Below are 19,509 nucleotides of genomic sequence, written 5' to 3'. Positions count from 1 at the left end.
CCTTGCCAAATGACATTAAAGCCCTACTTCAAAGCTAGCCTTTTCCAATTAAGGAGAGCACCTTGAGTCTAATTATGGAAGTGTCCCCATTATGCTTAGTCTGGGAAATTTGGAAGGAGAGGAACCACAGGTTATTTAAAGACAAATCCAGAAGGTTAGAATCAATCCTAAATTCAATTGAATCAGTAATGGTGGATACAGTAAATTGCAAAATAGCTTTCTCTTTGGAACCGCCTAAAGTTTTTTGCTCATGGGATGAAAGCATAAGGAATAACTGGCATGGAATCAGGATTCCTTCTTCTTTTGGGCAAAAAATCAACTCCAGGAAGGCTGCTACCTGGTCCCCTCCAAAGCTTGGTTGGCTAAAACTAAATTTTGATGGTGCTTCTAGAGGCAACCCAGGCCCTTCTGACATAGGATACGTAATCAAAGATCACTCAGGATCAATTATAGGGAAAATGGCAAAGCCAATTCCACCAGACACTAATAATATAGCAAAATTCAAAGCATTACAGCTTGGATTGATGGACTGCATAAAGCATGGTTTAAAAAACATTTCAGTGGAGGGTGATTCAGATAGCAATAAATGCAATCAAGAAGAAAAAAACCCCAAATTGGAGATTGCAAAGAATTTTAGACAACATAATAGCAAACTTGGCTAGAATTGAGCACTATGAAGCTAAGCATATCTACAGAGAAGCAAATTCAGAGGCAGATGCCCTTTCAAAAATTGCAGCCCAGGGAACCTTCATTTATTGGTGGGATCAGGGAGTCAGGTCTCTTGGCCTAGCAGATCAGGTTAATCAGGAGGAAAATGTCCCTAAGTCCTTTAAGCTTAAATGCAAGAGACAAATTTGAGCGAGGCGAGAAATTCAGTTAAAGATGCTTCCTATCCCAAAGCAAACATCTAATGTCTTTCTTTGGCGGTCTAGTGGTAACGGCTAGTTCTCTTTTTAAAAATTCAAACTTCACTTTTCTTCGGGTAATAGTGGGCCCAGACCCAGTGATGTCATCTAAAATGCATCCTTGAGCTAAGCCTTTCCTGACTTCGCTTCTCGAGACCTAGCTAGCAAAATTGTCAAGTCGAACTCAAGGTTTGCGTTGTCCGAAAGGTAGATTCGACAAATATACTCCGCCACCTTAGCTGGCGAATTAAATGCAATACTGTCCCTCGTAATTAGGCGTTAAAGAGAGTGCTCAATTATTTCTCCTTAGCGTATTCTGCAAGTCGTTATCATTCTTATCTTTCCAAAATCATTCCAAAGCACAGTCTGCCCCATTCCCTTTCTTGTCTGATTGCCCTGCAACTGCTAATTATGTCAACAGAGCCTCCATACGGGTTTATTATGAGTGTCTACCCAAGGCCCATCTCCTACTTTGGTGCAGACACTCCCATTTCCCTCTCGGCCTCAACGCGTCAAGTTTCTTTTAGAAGAATAACAAACCTGAGATTGAAGCATCTCCTTCTCCATTCATAATTCCCTGTTATATTGGCAGTTAAAAGGATTATGGGTAGTGGGCATTTGAACATGGAGGAGCATCCCTAATAACACTAGCATTTCCTCCAGGTTTGTAGCTTCTCTGATGGACTTAAAACTAGCCAAGCAAGCTGTATGGAGTCTTACTAAGAAGCTATTACCAGAAGAGGTTCTCCAGGAGTTCCAAGAAATTCTAAACAAGGCTCTCTATGATTCAGGGGCTCCTCTGCCAAGGGATAGAATTCTGTTTAATGCCCATGGCAAGCTTATCAATTACTATCCGGATTTGGATAGACACAAGGTGTTTGCTAGAGTAGGCCTCAGATACCTCAAGTGGCGGTTCTTAGGGGAAAATCTGGAAGACCAGGGCAGGGAGGATGACCTCCTTCAATTCGCAAGACTTAATGGACTCCTGCCTATGAAAGCAGAAGATGAGAGGCTCCAGGCTGAGCAGGTTTGCAGGGGTGGTGCTAGAAGGGGTCATCGTGGGTCTGGTCGTGGCCGTGGCCGTCCTTCGAGTAGAGGTCGTGGGATAGTGAGAAATGTTACTCCTCAACTTGAAATCTTCAATGATTCTGCGAGCTAGGTTTCTAATTTAGCTTTGTTTAAAGATACTTGTTGCTTATTTCTAGACTCTCCTAAGATCAATTTTGGCTTTATTATTTTAGTAAAATCTCTGTTAATTTGGCAGTAGAGAATCTGCCACCCAAACTTTCTATAGTTTTTTATGATCTTAGACTGCATAATATTGATAGATTTTGGAAGGATAGAATATGTTGCTTATGGTCTGCATGTCTGGAAGCTCTCCTTCTCGAATGTTGAGAAAGATTACAAAAGCACCCAATAAGCATTTTGATAATGCATCAACCGGCTATATCAATTCTGTAATTATGCATAATTAATATAAATCTCGGCTCTGCCTTTACTGATAAAAAAAAAAGTATGAACTCCCTTCTACTTTGTTGATGAATAAATACTTGTACTGTCTATTTAGTTGTGAAAAGGTGACCGATTGCAATTTTATTATGCTCATCACAACAATGCAATAATTTGATGTGGCATACAACCTGAGTTGGCCTAGTGGTGAAGAACTTGTGCTCTTGAAATAGAGGTCACAAGTTCAAATCTCATAAAGGGGGTAGGATATGTACACCTTATCGGCTTTGGCCCATTACCTTAAAAAAAATAAAAATAATTTGATGTGGCTAGAGAATTCTAATTCTATATTTCTAGAAGTTTTGCCAATTCTATATTTTTATTAAAAGGTTGTCTTTTGTTGGTTGCTCAAGATTATATCAGTTTCACCCGATCATGAAAAAACCAGATTTGTTCATTTTCACCTAGCATATTAATTCTTAATGCACTTGCACAATTTTGATAGTAATATTACTTTTTAAAGCATATCCAATACTGTTTTTAATTTTTTTTCTGTTCTTTTTTTTTGTGCTTTCAGTGCAAGACATTTTTATCAAGATGCATAGAAACTTGGTTATGGCTATAGGTGTAAAATACAAATTATAGTTTGATCTGACTAGATTTAAGCTAGATTGCTTCATTTAAAAATAAAACTTGTGTTGGATTCTCTGTATGACCTGCTAGGGATATGTCTAAGAACTGGTAATATTTGTATATGGTTTCTTAATATTTCTCTTTTTAATCTAAACAGTGCATTCATGCTTAGTTTCTACACTTATGTCTATGCTGCTGGAGGGAATCCACCATCCAAGAAGTTGAGAGCATCGTAGCTAAGCGAGGTATCGTAGTTCTTGTGTGGAGTATTCAGGGAAGGATTATTCTATGCTGTACAACAACATTGCTAACTTGTGCTAGGTATATTACGAGAGGACACAGATCTCTCCCTTCTAATAATTTCTAAAACTTATTTCTGAAGCAGTAGTGTGAATAACTCACGTTGAGAGGGAGGAGGAAAATAAACACAAGTTTGGGCATGGCGTGAGCTGTACGAGCCTTGAAATATGTAATATTAATCACAATCCTTCTCATTGTTGAACCGTATACTTCTTACACATGTTTTGTAAGGTTTTATTTCAAGGATATTCTAAGGTGGGTATTGTCTTGATTAGTGCTGCAAGCCCCTTGAAAATCTTGACTCAGCATATGTTGTCAAAGGCAGAAACCGATTTATATATACCAATGTGTTTGTAATTCTTCATTCTGGGGTACTTAAGTGAATTTCTTCAGGTTATCAATGGGTTGGTTGGCTCCAGAATGTTGTTTTTCATCTGGTAAAATAGTCAAGCCTTACATGTCTGTTGTTCTTCATTTCCTTTCCTTTGTTTGGGTTTTGTGGTTTGTCTAACTTATTATACCATGACACTTATTTCTGTGGTAAGTATATTTTATCTTACATGATATACTGTCTTTGTTGTTTAAGTTGGCAAATTTTTATTTTCCCAAAATGGTGTAGACAATTCATTTTAGTTGTGCAAGAAATCGCATCTAGCCTTATAGTCATCTTGGCAGCTGAAATAAACTTTTCTAGACTTCAACAAATAGTGGGATAAGAACCTCTTCTTTATCCAAGCAGGTGAACTGCTTATGCCAAATCTCATTTGGAGAACTGGAATGGGCCAACCTTTTAATCCCTGTTAAGTACTGATGAGATAAGACCAGCATTTTTCCTTCCCTGACGAGTACTTGAACCTAGAGGTGTAGTATGGAAAACTTACAAGTCGGTCAGTGCTCTTGATACCTTAGCATCTACGGATCATGCATATTTTCTGCGGTTTCATCCAGATTATCAAAGCTTCTAAGTTAACCATAATATTTGTTTTCTCTTTCCTATCTCAAAATCAGCTTGTTGATTGATGAATATTATGAAAATATCTATAGCCTATCTTTATTGTTGACCTATCAAATAGCTAATGATAAATGTCATTACTTATTTTGGGAAATTGCCTTTTACTGCCAAACAACAGACTGCATTATAACTACAACCATAATAATAATAATATTTAGTCAGCACAATTTCGACATGGTTTCTCTGCTTCAAAAGGGCTGATGCAGATACAAAAACATTGCTGTGGAAGATTTAGATGATAGAGGATGATGAAAGATAGCTTCACGTCTTAATCCTCTTAAATAAATTATGACAAGTTAGACTAAATTTAGTGAAATTTTTTTTTTAAAGATGCAAAGGCGTTGCATTGTAAGTAGCATAAAAAAGCTTATGGTACTTTAAGTCACAACCAAACATTCAAAGGAGACATGATTTTCTGACCAGGTACTTCTTGGATTATTGGAACGTTATCACTTTGTATCACGAGTAAGGATTATCTGAACTCCTTAAGCTATATGTCTCAAGATTTATGTGATTTGTGTGCCAATTAAACTTGACAGGGTGACTGACTAATAATTTTATATTTTTTTGGGTGATACACAATTAAATTCACATTTTGTTTTTATTCTTTTAGTGAAATGCATTACAATTCTGATGATCAGCATATGTTATGTTTGAGCATTTTTAATTACAATTCTGATGATCAGCATATGCTATGTTTGGGCATTTTTAATTACAATTCTGATGATCAGCATATGCTATATTACCTCCATCCTATTAGGTGTTTGAGTAGTGTAGGAGTGGATTAGAATGCATGTTCATAATTTGGCAATATAAATCAAGAAACTATATTAAGAAAACCTAACAACCATATCATAAGAGAATTTGAATATGGATGTTTGGGCCTTGCCAATATGTAAAAAATGATAAACAAAACCATCCTTAGGAATTATAATCAAGTTGATATTTGTAGGTGCATGTGCAATGTTTGTTATCAACTATTTCGAGGTCTTATGTAGTTAGTTAATCTTGATTTAGTGATAGCTATAGGGGTCAAGTGTACATTTGGTTATAGAAATTATTTGTTATATTCATGTTATATTGTTAATTCTTTAAATACTTATAGAAATACTCTCTTGGGTTTATTCTAAACCCAAAGTGCAAGAGTGACCGACCATTCTTGGTATAGGTCTTGAACTATCCATAGTTTGTCGATGAGCCCTTATGTTATCTACTTGACAAAATGTACCTTGCGTTGAAAGGTAAGAAGTTTTAGGATTATGGATTCATAGATTTTGGACCTAATGCATTCCTCAAATGAGCCCTTTAGATATGACAAACATAGCCCAAGTGTTAGTGTAGGTTTTTTATTTTCTTTATGTTAGGGGATATTTATTTTTGTTTTTTATTTTCCTTATGTTAAGAGATATTTATTTTTTCTACACATATATTATTAAGCTTGCTTAAGTTATTAGGAGTGGTTAATATGAAGACAAGTGATGCAATACTTCAACGATATGTGCAACTTTCCACCTTACATGGGTAGTTGAGTTATAGACCAGTTTTTGGCTGCTTGTGCCACTTCTCATAACTACTATTTTGTCATTTCTTAAGTGGGTTATGGGGTAGTTGGGTATTTCACCCTCTTTCGACTTTATGTGCCACCTCTTATAATTCTTTTTATTTTCATGTAAGAAGGTTATGTTACATGTTTTGACATTTACTAAGTAGGTAAAAACCTTTCACCTTTCATGGGGTGGTAGGTAAAACTTTCCACTTTTTATGGAAGTGGGAGTTCATACACATCTTGGATGTGTATGTTATTATTTTTCTATATAATAAACATTATACTCTCACCTTCACTAGTTCAGTGATAGCTCAGTGAGTTTTTTCCAAAATTTTCTTCTGTCTTTATTTTTTTTCTCTCATATCAAATGTATCTCTATTCAACTATTTTGATCTTCGATCATCTGTTGCTTGGAGTTGCATGTGATCTACAATTGATATCAAATCCTAGCTCGGTTTTCGTTTCTCGCAGAATCTAACATGGTATCAGAACTTTGTCGTTTGGTATAGTTCATTGTTTTTTTTGATTTATTTGAAAGATTTGAGATTTTTACGTAACTAATATTTTTCTTAAAAACTAAATATACTCTTGTATTCTCGTGTGATCTGGAGAATCGAAACAATTTAAATGAAAATAAGCTTTTAGTTAAATATGGTTTTATATATATGTGTTCTTTGAGATCTAGGTGATTGCAACATTTTGGTAATATTGGAAGCTTATTCAACATTTCTAGAGTGTCCAGAAGGTTTGAGAAAGTTAAAAGTGACTTCACCAAAATCAGAGTTTGGAGGAGAGTAAAAAAACTACGGTGAATTATTTTTTATTGGAGTTGTTTTTCTTTTCCTTTTTATAATTTCAACCTTCGCTCATTTGCAGAATAAAAGATTTCTAGGTTTTCTTCTAAGCATTGAAATTTTTTTGGGTTTTTGATGGTGTTCCCAAAAAATTAATACTTTTCGCAGAAATCGAGTTTGAATAGGGCGTGAGCCATTTTTCTGACCGACAAATTCAACAACCTGTCTTAAAAGTTGCATAACTTTTGTTTTGAGTGTTGGATTTTTGCAAATGAGTACTTGATGGAAAGTTGGAAACGAGCACTTTCCATTCTTGTAGGTCTCATTGAAATATTCTACCTTTTTTCATTGGATATTGCAGGTTGTTGGTGTTGGAAATAAGCCCCACCCGGACTGACTATGGACTGGTTCAAGAGGGGCCAGTAGCGGAAAGGGTGGGTATCTGTTGTGTCTCATTTCTTCCACTCTTCTTGAATCTTTGTAATCTTCTTTTTTGCTATCATGGATGCATCTTCAGTTCTTCTTTTAATATGTCTTGTATTTATTGATGACTATTTTCGCAACCATCTTTCAACAGGGCTAGATACGTCTTGACATTTATTGATGACTTTTCTAGATATACATGGGTTTACTTTCTCAAACAAAAGTTTGAGGTATTTTAGAATTTTCTACTTTTCAAAGCTTTTGCAAAGAAACAATCTGGGAAGTTCATCAAGATTTTGCGTAAGAATAATGGGAGTGATTATGTTAATAATTAGTTTGATCAGTTTTGTGCTTCAGAAGGTATTAACATGTAACACACAATTCCATATAGTCCTCAACAAAATGTTGTCGCAGAGTGCAAGAATAGGTCCTTAAAGTAGACCACCAATTGTATGATTCACTCCAAGTCTTTGGCACCTCAAATTGGGCAAAGGCTATGAACTGTGTGTTACATCCAGAACTGAGTTCTTCACAAAGTCGTTCACAAAGTCGTGAAGGGGGTAACTCCTTTTGAAGCTTGGACTGGTCGGAAACCTACAGTTAAGCACTTCAGAGTGTTTGCTTCTCTTGCACGGGCCCACATTCTAGAAGAGAAACATATGGCTATGGATCCGCATAGCAAGCCTTGTATATTTGTTGGGTACCAAATGATGTCAAAGGGTATAGACTTCTCCATCCCTCTACTCATGAGTTCATTGAGAGGAGTGTTTGTTTTGAGGAGAGTTCTAGTTCTTCTCATACGACTTCTCCATCCACTATCACATTGGAGACATTGCATCATGATGATAGTTCTTCAGAGGATATTGAACCTCCTAATCTTGATGAGGAGTCTTTTTTCTCCACTTTAGATGGCAACAATGATGATGAGGATTCACATTCTTCTCATAGTCATCATTCAGAGGTTGATGATTCTCCCCCATACTCTCCAACTTCATTGCCTCTTTGGGCTCGACAAACATTTGAGTCAGTAGGAGATTGGCTTGTTGATCCATAAGATACTAGAAGAACAAGGTCACAATTTCAGCAGGCTCCATATCTCTTCATTGCTTTAGCTTCTGATCCACATTCTTTTCAAGAAGCTTCAGGTGTTCCTGAGTGGGATGTTGCAATGCAAGAAGAGTTCAATTCCTTGGAAATGAATCACACATGGGATTTAGTTCCTCTTCCTAGGGAAAGAAACTTGTTCGATGCAAATAGATCTATCGAACAAAATTTGTAGCCGATGGGTCGGTTGATAAGTATAAGGCACGTTTGGTATCAAAAAGGTTTTTCTCAAGTTTTAGGGGTTGATTACTCTGAGACTTTTGCTCCAGTTGCTAAGATGAATTCCATCCGACTTGTCCTTGCTATAGCTGCAGCTCATTGTTGGGAAGTTCATCAAATGGATGTGAAGAGTGCATTTCTTCATGGTGACCTTCAGGAGGAAATCTACATGGAGTAGTCACAGGGGTTTGTTTAGGATCCTTCACTTGTGTGTCGACTTCAAAAGTCTCTTTATGGCCTCAAACATGTTCCTCAAGCTTGGTATTCCCAGATGGATTCATTCCTTTTGATAGTTGGTTTCACTTAATGTCATTTTGATTCGAACGCATACATTCTACAACAGGATGATACTCTCACTTTTTTGGTTCTCTATGTTGATGACTTGTTGATCACAAGGAGTCACTCATCCACCATCAAGGCAGTTAAAATTGCTCTAAGTGATAGATTTTTAATGTCAAACTTGGGTCTTTTACATTTCTTCCTTGAACAACCCAAGTATGCACTTGATATGCTCTCTAGATTTGACATGGCTGACTGTAAGAGTAAAGTGGAAAATTGAACCTTAATGATTCCCCACCTAAGAGAGAGAAAGGAAATCACTAGGATGATTTTCACTTGGGAGATACTTTACTTTCAAAAGAGGGGTTGAATTCACTAGATCCAAACCCTAGAGTGAATAAGGATCTGAATATTAAGTGAATTACAAGGGTGCAATGCAATTTACCCTATTTTGTAATTAGAAGAGTTGACTTGTTGATTATGCAGAAAAGAGAGATAAAAAGGGTGAAATGAGGAGTTACCGGTTCGAGATCGCGTTGTAATTTTGGATCTGAGATATTTAGATTGATATGGATCTGCCTTGCAAATTTGGAGAAAAGTCGTCGGGACCAAGTTCAAAGTGCACACGGTCTTCCAAAAAATCCGTGAAACAAAAAGGGTTTTTCCATCTCTAAAAATGAAGCCCAAACTTGTAATTACAAATGTGCACCTGCAACCTACAAACATAAAAAAAGGGACGAAGGGTTGTAGATAGGGGTTTGCCTCAGTCAAACCCTAGTTGAGGAATCAACCTTGAAAGAAAGTACTTGCAAATGCTTAAATGCAAATGATGGAAACGTATACCTTGTAGATCTATAATTTGTTGATGATGATTGCTTTGCTTCTTGAATCTAATCACAAGTGTTGCATGAAATGACATGTAACATGAAAAAACCCTAACACACATGCTTGCAAATGAATGTTGTAATGTTGCTCCAATTGATGAATGAAGAAAACACATGAAGGAGATGTTTGAAGATTTGTACACTTGAACCCTTGATGATGTATATTTTCTCTTATGCTTGCTTATGATCCACTTCGCTTATGCAAATGAGAGGACTAAATCCATTTTTATACTTACCTCGGAGGATTAATTTTCATCTCACTGAAGACCAACATAGGAGAATTTAAGTCCCCGAGAAACAAATTAGGTCCAAGGGTCAGATGGACCCATCTTAGGGCCACCCTAAGAGAGCTGTCCTGCCTTATTTTGGGGTCCGGACAGGGTCTCAAGGTGATGCAGGGGCCGAAATAGGAGAAGATTTGAAATGATGATGCAGGGAGGGGTTGCAAATGCAGTCATAACTGGTGAAAACCCTCAAAAGAGTCAACCGACTTATGCAACAAGAGAGACACAACGAAAGTAGTAAGAAAACATAGCAAATTCATATAAACAGATTATATTCAATCCATAGAACTTCTGGCAATCATTCGGTAATCATCAGATTATCACCAAAGAACATCTGGTAGTTAACCAGTTACATGCAGGCTTCAAGCCAGATACAATCAAACGGAGACTCTAAGAATCAACCGGATCACAACATCCGAATCTCAATCCTTATTCTCAGTTCTACTTCCTCTGCCCCTACAAATGATTACATAGCATCATATTTATACCCACTAGAACATATCCGGGTTGGCCCCAAAAGATTACATTCACCAATGCAGGAAAATGAAACTTGTAAATAGGTCGGTCCTAAGATTTAAGAAATCTTTCCAGAAAATAACAACCAAGTGATGTGGATTAACAGGAGGGTCGACCACATGCCAAAGAACATCAAACAAGACCCAAGATGGATCCACACGACAAGAATCACACCGGAAATGAAGCAAAACCAACTGGTAAGCACAAGAACTGTCCCAAAAACCCATAAACAGTGAACCAAAAGCAATAATTGACCGGAGAAGAACCCAAATGAACTAGAAATCTAAAATCAACCACATGAATCTGCCAGGAAACTATAAACAAGATTTGCCATGAAGAACAAGCAACTACCGGTACATACCGATAAGAATACTGAAACTGGACAAAGAACTAAACAAGAAAGGAAAAATGTTTTTTGTTGATGCAAGATTGGTCATCGATCGGGGATGCTCCTGCATCAGTTGCAATTGAGTAGGGGAATGCAATCACAAAGGTGAGGGCCTAAAATGCGGTCAAAATTACAAGGGTTGCAATTTTGTGACGCTACATTTAGCCCCCACTTTAGCGGGAGTATGACTTACGCCAATACTACCAATAAAGTTGAAGAAAGAGAGAGAGATAAAGATGAGAGATACAGAGCAATACCACAAGGGGTATAAGACATCAGCAATCTTGAGGAACAAAGCCCCCAATCTTAGGATCTTGACTCACTCGATCATATGCAAGAGCACACAAAACACAAAAAGAACAAGACAAACAAAAACAAGACCAAGCACAACCGGCCCATGACAAAAAAAAAATGAGACCATAAATCAACTAGCCGAAGGGACCTCAATACAAATGTCTCAAACAACTTGTATACACATAAAAAATGGCTATGAGCAATTAAATAAATATTTTATATTTATTTAATAATTATTCTTCTATTAAATAGTTAATTTGAAAAGATTAATTTATTTAATTCATTTTTATGTCTTTCTATTAATTAATATTTATTAATTAATTCATTTGTCCTATTCCTCTAATTAATTAAATATCTAATATTTAATTATCCTTCTAACCAAGTTAATTAAATATCTAATATTTAATTATATTCTCCAAACAAATTAAATATCCAATATTTAATAGTTATTCTCCTATACTATAGTCTCAAAAATTAAATAATTCTTAAATTATTTAATCCCTTTTTCAACTCACCTTTCATTTCCACTTCATCTTCCCTTTGCCAACTCATCAAATATGTGGCTAAGGAAATTAATATTTCTTAATATTAATTCATCATTTATCTCCAACTTACAAACTTAATGAAAATTGTGTACGTACACATATTTCATAACCTTCTCCTATATTCTCTCAGACATACCTACATCCTAGGAAGGGCTTGAGTCCACTTGTCCTACCATGCCTAAATCTTTTCCAACCATCCCTAGATTCTCTCAGTCAGCAACCCAGTCAAGGTGAGATGAGTGACACTTGTCTTCTCCTTCCCCCTTTCTCTCAACCTTCACCTTTGCTCACAATCATCCAAATTTGCAGATCTGATCAGGACCGTTGATCTAAGCCACATCATCTAATCCTCTCAAGGTCTATAAAATCAAGAGCTTCAGTTGAGAGAGAGTTAGACTTCAAGAGACTTCAAGTGCATTTTGCAAGCTAATCATATGCATCCGTGAGTTTTAGTTTTGCAGCAAATAGTAATAGCAAATATCATATAACATTTTAGCATAACCATGTAGTATTTGCATATCATAGCATCAGTTAACTACAAGTTATCAGTCCATTCTTCATATGCTATCTTGGAAGCCATCAATGCATTGTTTGAGAGCACACCATTTGCAACCAAGAACAGTGGAGTTAGGACATTAAGGTAAAATAATGTTTTATTTTAATATGTATTTCATGTAGTTTTATTGGTTGAATTTAGATTTCTTGTATGCATTTCCATTTGTATTTTGTGAAACTAACTTATTGCAGGTAGCATTCTGAGGATGAAATTCAAGCTCACATATTTTGGCGCCCACCGTGGGGCTCATAAACCTCGCATATACTTCTAAAAATCTCGCAAATAGTTAAATTAACACATTTGTAATGCAGATTCACGCATGTGTGAATTCTGACAACGCTTTTGTTCTGTAGGTTAGCGCATTTGCCTTCTAGGATAGCGCATTTGCAACATAGGTTAGCACATGAGCATTCTAGGTTAGTACTTTTGTCTTAGAGTCTGCGCATTTATATTACAGGTTCGCGCATTTGTGCCCTTGGTTAGCGCATATGTCAAAGAAATCGCACTTTTGTATCCACAGAGCAATGTTTTTGTAGTTTAGGTTAGCGCTTATGATCTGTAGGTTAGCGCTTTTGAGCAAAAAGATAGCGCATATGTTAGATTAATGCTTCTATTCATAAAACTGACAAAATTTTCTTGCAAGTCAGAATGTCCAAGAAATCAGGTTTTTCAGATTACTAATGTGCATATGCAGGATGACATTTAAGACAAATTTTATGCATTTCATCATTTAGTTAATTAAAAGTCTTCATTTGGGAAGTAATATATCATATCTTATTCATCTAATTTAACTAAGAGGATGAATTGACAACATGCAACTTGCATTTTTAGTAGTTTCTCTAAAGATAGTTACACTTAGACTTTAAAAAAAGTTAAAATGAACACCATGCTTGTTGGAGCAATATCTCCAAATAGAACTTAGGCAATAATTGCTTTGAAAAGGATAAAAAAAATTCTTGTATTCTGTGTCTTGAAAGTGGTAGGTATATGTTCTCCCCTTAATTGGATGACCAAAAAGCCAAACCCACTCTTTTACGCTTTTTTTACTTTCAAGCAATTAAATCCTTTAGAGAGCTAACCTTCTCGAGCTGCTTTGAGGGGGCCAGTGAGAGGCGAATGACCTAAAGTGGAAACAGGTTAATATCGAGTCCTTTCAATCCACTATAAATAAATTGTGTTTGTGACGAAAGTCCCAAACAACATGTGCTGATAAGTTCATACCGACACTATGTTTCCCCATAAACCCTATGGAGCGTAACATTTATAGGCTGGGAACCTTCTATATTTACAGAGCTGAAAGTGCCACATGTATGGCCACATGACCGGAAGCCTTTACTAAAAACCACTTGTACTAGTTGCCAAAATCCTTTTAGTTGTTGGTGCAAGAGGTCGGACCTCTGAAGCGGTTCACGTACATACGATTCCTAGTAGAGATATAAAGTTTGTCATGGGGAGTTTTCATGGAAACTGGTGCTTGACAGCCCCGAAGAAGTGAGTACCGAGGGTGGAGCCAATGGGGTCAATCATCTAAATATCCGCTTTCAATAGCATAGCCTCGGGGGAAACCCCACATGAGATTCAACAACTATTGTCTCAGCCTGCCATAGGAATTGTACTTGCTTGTGCATTTTGTTTATTAGACACTGTGTCTTCTATGTCTATAACATGTTCCAAATGGTCAAAAATTGAAGAAAATTATCATCTACAAGTGAGCAAAAATCCAACAAATTACTAAAAAAGTTTGATTGAAAAGGGGAATACAAAAACTTTCCAACACTTGAAACACTAGATCAAAACCAAAGTGTCAAAATGTCAGTATCAAAATTATTCTTGAATTAGGTTTGTCTCTATACCATCACGTATTGTCAAACTAGCTCAAACAACTAGGTCACTAATCCCACAAGTTATTCCCAAGAAGCTCTATAAACATCAACATTCAACAAGCTATTGATTCCAACATCGTAAGTGCAAAAAAATCAACATCGTTATCAAGTTTCTCATCATGATAATCAAATCCTCTATCACGAAGCTTGATCAAACTATGCTAGGTTCCTAATCTTGGATATATCTTTCCTATTTTGAACCTAGGTTATATCAAAACCAGAATTGCACCGACATTGGAATCAAACAAACTTGTGAATTGCCAAATGTTTATATGACTTTTAAGTATCACCTTAAGAAAAGAAAACCCAGTTATAAAGCTACTCAGAAAAGGATAAGATTCTTGTATATCAATCGCAAGATCTTATTGAAACATAGGACATTCTTACACCGTTTTCGTCACTACCTACGTGGCTGCGGTACATAATTTGACAGTGAAACTCTACAAAGACGTGCCTTTCAACAAAAAGACGCTTTATCCCAATGAACAAACAATAGTGGTAAGATCAACAAAGCATATCTTCCTAGACCAATAATCACCTATTGACTTTGTCCTTTGGAAATTTCAACAACATTGAAATAATCACATGCCAGTTTGGACTAGAGCCCAACACGAGCAACTTAGAAAGCAACAACAAATGCAGGAAGAAGATACTCCTATATTCCACACTTTTGGATTTACTGTTGTTGACGAGGAAGTAGTCAATAGCACCATTGGAGACCTTGAACAAGATTTCAAATTTGATAGGCTAATGGAAAAATTGTTGACAAAACAAAAATAAAAATCTCTCTTGATGTTGGCAAAATCTGGAGCTAAACTACCACAGGACTTTAACATAGAAAGTTTGAAACAAGATGTGGAGGCAGGTAACACCCAAAACATAGATGAGCCAAATAACAAAGATGTGAACAAAGAAAGCAATGAAAAAATAGAGAAAGAGAAGGATGACAAAAGAAAAGAGCATAGTGATAAGAGAGCTCACGAAGAAAAAAGGAGAAACTATGTGGATAATCCATTATCAAACCTTACTCAACAAATACAAACTCTACAACAACAAATACAAGACATGCAAAATGTGACAAGCTCCAAGAAATATTCATTAGAAGATATATGCTCATATCCTTTTGATAAAAATCTAAATATGATACCATTTCCGCAACATTGTGAGATTCCTAAATATGACAAATACGATAGAAAATTTGATCCTCAAGATCACATTAGGGAGTTTTGTACTAAGCATGGAATTTGCTCATGATGAAACTTACCTCATGCGTCTCTTTCCTAGGAGTTCAAACGGACAATCAATGGAGTGTGTGAGGCCCTACCCCGATTCAGTTTGACATTTTCAGTTATTTGCATATTGAGACTATTATAGATGCTTTATTTTATGCTTTATGGATTTAGGAACTTATATGATTCCATGATTTGGATCACATTGACATATGTTGATGCTTTATTTTATGCATGATGATTATGAAACTATATATATGTTGCTAGAATAGAATTATTTTGAAATGGTGGATATCAGTATTGGAATTGCAGGACTTCATTTTGATGATAAAAAAAATAAAATGAAAATGATGCTTATTTATGAATGGTTCAATTTTGGAGAATTATGTTAATTGCTTATGTGGAATCGAATTTAATTGAATGAGATATTGAATTATTGTTGCCAATGTATGAAGTGTTTGATGTGCAATGAAATCCATGTATTTGATTATGTATAATTGTGATTATTTGGAATTACTAATGTGTTAATTGAGATGCGCAGGAAAATTATCCATGTGACCATGGAATTTATATGGAGAACCAAACCTAGACCAATGTATGTTTGTTAAGCCGGGAGTTGTCTATTTGGAGAGACAACACCCTATTTGTAATGTATTTTATTTGTGAAGTGTATGATGCTTGAGTGTTAAAATTAATTTTTATGTATATGTGTAATCCTACAAGAGACAAATTCTATGTGTGATTTTTATATTATATTTTTATTGTGTCACTTGACACATGTGCTGATTAGTGTCATTGATTTTGACTTGTCTCTTGGAGGGAGTTTTGTTTCTACCAAAGCCATTCAAAAACATGAGTGTGGTCCCAAATTTGCCTTGGGTAGGGAGTCTTGGGAGTGGTCAACTCAGGTTTGACCCGTAGGTAAACTTCAGTTGGATTTCTAAGGGGTTAAATGGACTCCTAGGGTCAGTTTTAGGGCTTTTCCAAAGGTCCAAAGGGTATACCTATGGGTTAGGGGTATTTTGAAACATGTGACTACTCCCATGTGACTGTTTAGTCACTTCAAAAAGTGGTTTTTCCAAGGTGAGCGAAAATTCAACTTAGAAAGTTCCTCCTAGGATAGACAACCTTCCCTTTTGATGTCAAACTCTCTTCCCCATCTTCTCTCACCTTTTCCCTTTCCAGTTTTAGTAATGTGTAAGAGTTTGGGAAGAGCAACCAATCGGAACTCTCACCTCACCCAAGGGGTTGGGAAGTGTGTGAGAGGCCTTCTTAGGCAAGAATTGGAGACTTAGTGAGTAATCACCCACTCTCCATTTTTGGGAGATTATGCTATTGTTTTGAAAATTAGTAGTAGAATAGAATTTTTGGAAGAGATTGGAGAAAAGTTTGTGTGGAATTGGGCAGCTCATCCCCAACTAAATCTAGCATACCTATTGGTAGAATAAGGTTGGTTTTTATCTCCTCTTATTTATGTTGTTTATGTTGTTATGTTGAAGGAAAGAAAAGCTTGTTGAAAGAGTTGTGTTTGTGTAAATTGTTGTAAAAAAAAAGAAGTGTAAACTTTCTTTTCTATGTTTTTGTTATGTGTTCCTGTTTTGGGAGTGTCCAAGATCTCCTACTCTTGGGAGAGTAGGAGGGTCGTCGGGTGGAAGAAGTATGACAACCTTGGGTGAGAGGCTCTCCTTATGGAGGGTGATCTCAAGGGTGTCCTTTGTGACCCTTGTTGCATAGCCTTGTGTATGCATTTGGGGGTCATAAGGGGAGAAAATATGGCCTTTGAGCCTTGTGGGGGGGGCATAAGGTATGGAGGTGTATTTTTGTTGCATTTGTATTGCCATGAGGTGGCTTGAGTTGTATTTTGGCTTGCAATCTCCCCAATGGTATTTGGTCCACTTCCACTCGTGGAATGATCATCACAATGTGTGGTGAAAGTGTAACTTGGGATGGGAAGATGTATGTTGAGTGTTTTCCTTTATTTGTTGTGGAGTTTGCTTGTTTATAACCCGTCTAGTGCTTGGTTCTCCAAGCTCGGGGGTGGCTTCTAGTAAGCCTAGGCTGGGAGGTGAGCTCTCCATGGTCAAGTTGTGTTTTATTGCAGGTTGCTTGGGATGGGGAAAAGAATGAATAAAGAGCTTTGTTGCTGTTTTGGGTTGCAGAAAAGTATTGAAGAAAAAAAAAAGAAATGTATTCAATATTGTAGTTTGTATTAAAAAAAGGGGATGTGAGCTATGTTGTATTTATTTCCAAGAAAAGAAGTGTGATTATTTTATTTATATTACCATGAAAAGAAAGATATTGTTGGGTTTTCAAACCCATTTGTATTCATATTTACTTTGTATCTATCTTTGCTAAAGGAATATATAATTTTCCTACTTGGTTAGTTTTGTAAAAAGAAAGGAGAATAGTATTAGCTTGTATTTAAATCTTCATGTTTTACAAAAAAAAAAAGGAGTAGATGCATTTTTGTGTAATCTGAAAAAATAAAATTAGTTGTTACTACCTATTCCTTTATGTTATTTATGCTGCTGTAAATTTAATTAAACCTGTCATTATTTTTCCATTTAAGGTAGAAATAATTCTTATTATAGTAAGTCTATTTCTTTTCAAAAAGAAAATTAGCATTTAGATTTAGATTTATTTTGTTACCAAAAAGATTATATTTTTAGTTGCTATTAGAATGCATTGTAGTTATTGTTATAGAATGTTAGTTTTAAATAAAAAAGGAATATACAACATATGTGACTTCAACTCTATTTAGAAAATAAAAGAATATGTTTTCCTCATTATTCAATCTGCAATAAGTATTAGAAAATTTTTTGCATACATTTAAAAGATATACAAGAATAATAACCTCCCAAGCTTGCCAAAATGAGTTATAAAAGGGTAATATATATATATATATATATATATATATATATATATATATATATATATATATATATATTCTTCATTATTTTGAAAATCTGATTATAAAACAAACAAAGATGAAATTACAGATTTAATAATACTAAAGGAAGAATGAGAAAACTGATAACTTGCTAAATAGGTCATTAAAACATATATATATATATATATATATATATATATATATATATATATATATATATATATATATATATATATATATATATATATATAAGTGAAATCTGCCATTCCCAAAATAAAACTATATGTTTTTTTTTTCTTACCAATATACATATATATATATATATATAAATAAAAATTAAAAAAAATAATAAAAAACAATATATGTAAATATTTCGCATTGTATGTTTTTAACAAAAAAAAAAAGTTAAAAAAAATAACATTGTGCAATAATGGGGGGCGTCGCAGCCTTGGGCAGCGACGCTCACAGGCCGCGGGAAGCCGCAGCTGTGGGCGGCGCTGTCCACAGGCTGCGGAACCCGCAGCCGTGGGCGGCGACGTCCACAGGTTGCGGGTGCTGCAGCCGTGGGCGGCACTGTCTGCAGCCCGCGGCTCCCCCACGCCGTCTCCTCCCACGCCCGCTAACATTAAGAAAGCTCTCCCCGTTCGGCTCTCTCTCCCCCTCAATCCGCTATGAAATAAAATGAACCCCCGGTTCGGCCCTGTGCGCCGCCGGGGATAAGATAAAAAGAATGCCGCTTTCTATGGCTGCCGCATCCCTACACCTGCACACACACACACAATAAAATAGGCATCACTCCCACACACACAGTCCACATAAAAAAATATGTATGTTAAAACACACATGCCCTAACCCTAATTTCGGGTTAGGGCAAACATACCTGGCTATATTTAAAAAACAAAAAGAGAATATGTGTGGAAATGTTAAAAGGGGTTCAAAGTTAAAATAAAATAAAACCTTCCCCCTTCCTCTTTAGAATATGCTATAAACATATATTTATCTTCGTAGGTAATATATATATATATATATATATATATATATATATATAAAAGCAATTTAACTTCTATAATTGTGGAAATGAAATTAGTTAGTGGTAAAAAAAAATTAACCAATGCTCTTTTAAATTAGTAAATAAATGTAGGAGCATTGTTAGAGGAAGATTTTAAATTCTTGGGTAGAGTAGACATTTAAAAAAAAAATATATATATATAAATAACACAACGATAATTGTAGGGTCAGGTGGCCCATTTAAATTGCAAATTTATAAAGTATTTCAATTTATGGGGATTTTATTTAATAAGGTTGTTAAACTTAATAACTAGGACAATTAAATTTAGATCCTAGGTAGTTAAGAACTATAAGATAAATATCGATCA

The 19,509-nt window shown here is 35.7% G+C and overlaps 1 protein-coding gene across 4 annotated transcripts in view; it reads left to right on the top strand.

Annotated features, from left to right (window-relative positions):
* LOC131032357 (protein FATTY ACID EXPORT 1, chloroplastic) overlaps positions 1-3,651 on the top strand; it is a 171,920-nt gene extending 168,269 nt beyond the window's left edge. For 2 of the 4 annotated variants that reach the window (XM_059218066.1, XM_059218064.1), the window contains one exon: positions 3,145-3,651. In XM_059218066.1, the coding sequence (XP_059074049.1) occupies positions 3,145-3,223 (79 nt within the window). In that variant the 3' untranslated portion in view covers positions 3,224-3,651. The remainder of the gene's footprint in view (positions 1-3,144) is intronic. The other 2 variants (XM_057963306.2, XM_059218065.1) reach the window with 2 other exon arrangements.
* Positions 3,652-19,509: the final 15,858 nt, after the last annotated feature.

This window comes from Cryptomeria japonica, chromosome 3 (genome assembly GCF_030272615.1).
Source record: "Cryptomeria japonica chromosome 3, Sugi_1.0, whole genome shotgun sequence".
NCBI classification, from domain to species: Eukaryota; Viridiplantae; Streptophyta; class Pinopsida; order Cupressales; family Cupressaceae; genus Cryptomeria; species Cryptomeria japonica.
The sequence above is the reverse complement of the archived record's forward strand: the minus strand, read 5'-3'. Positions and strand labels throughout refer to the sequence as shown.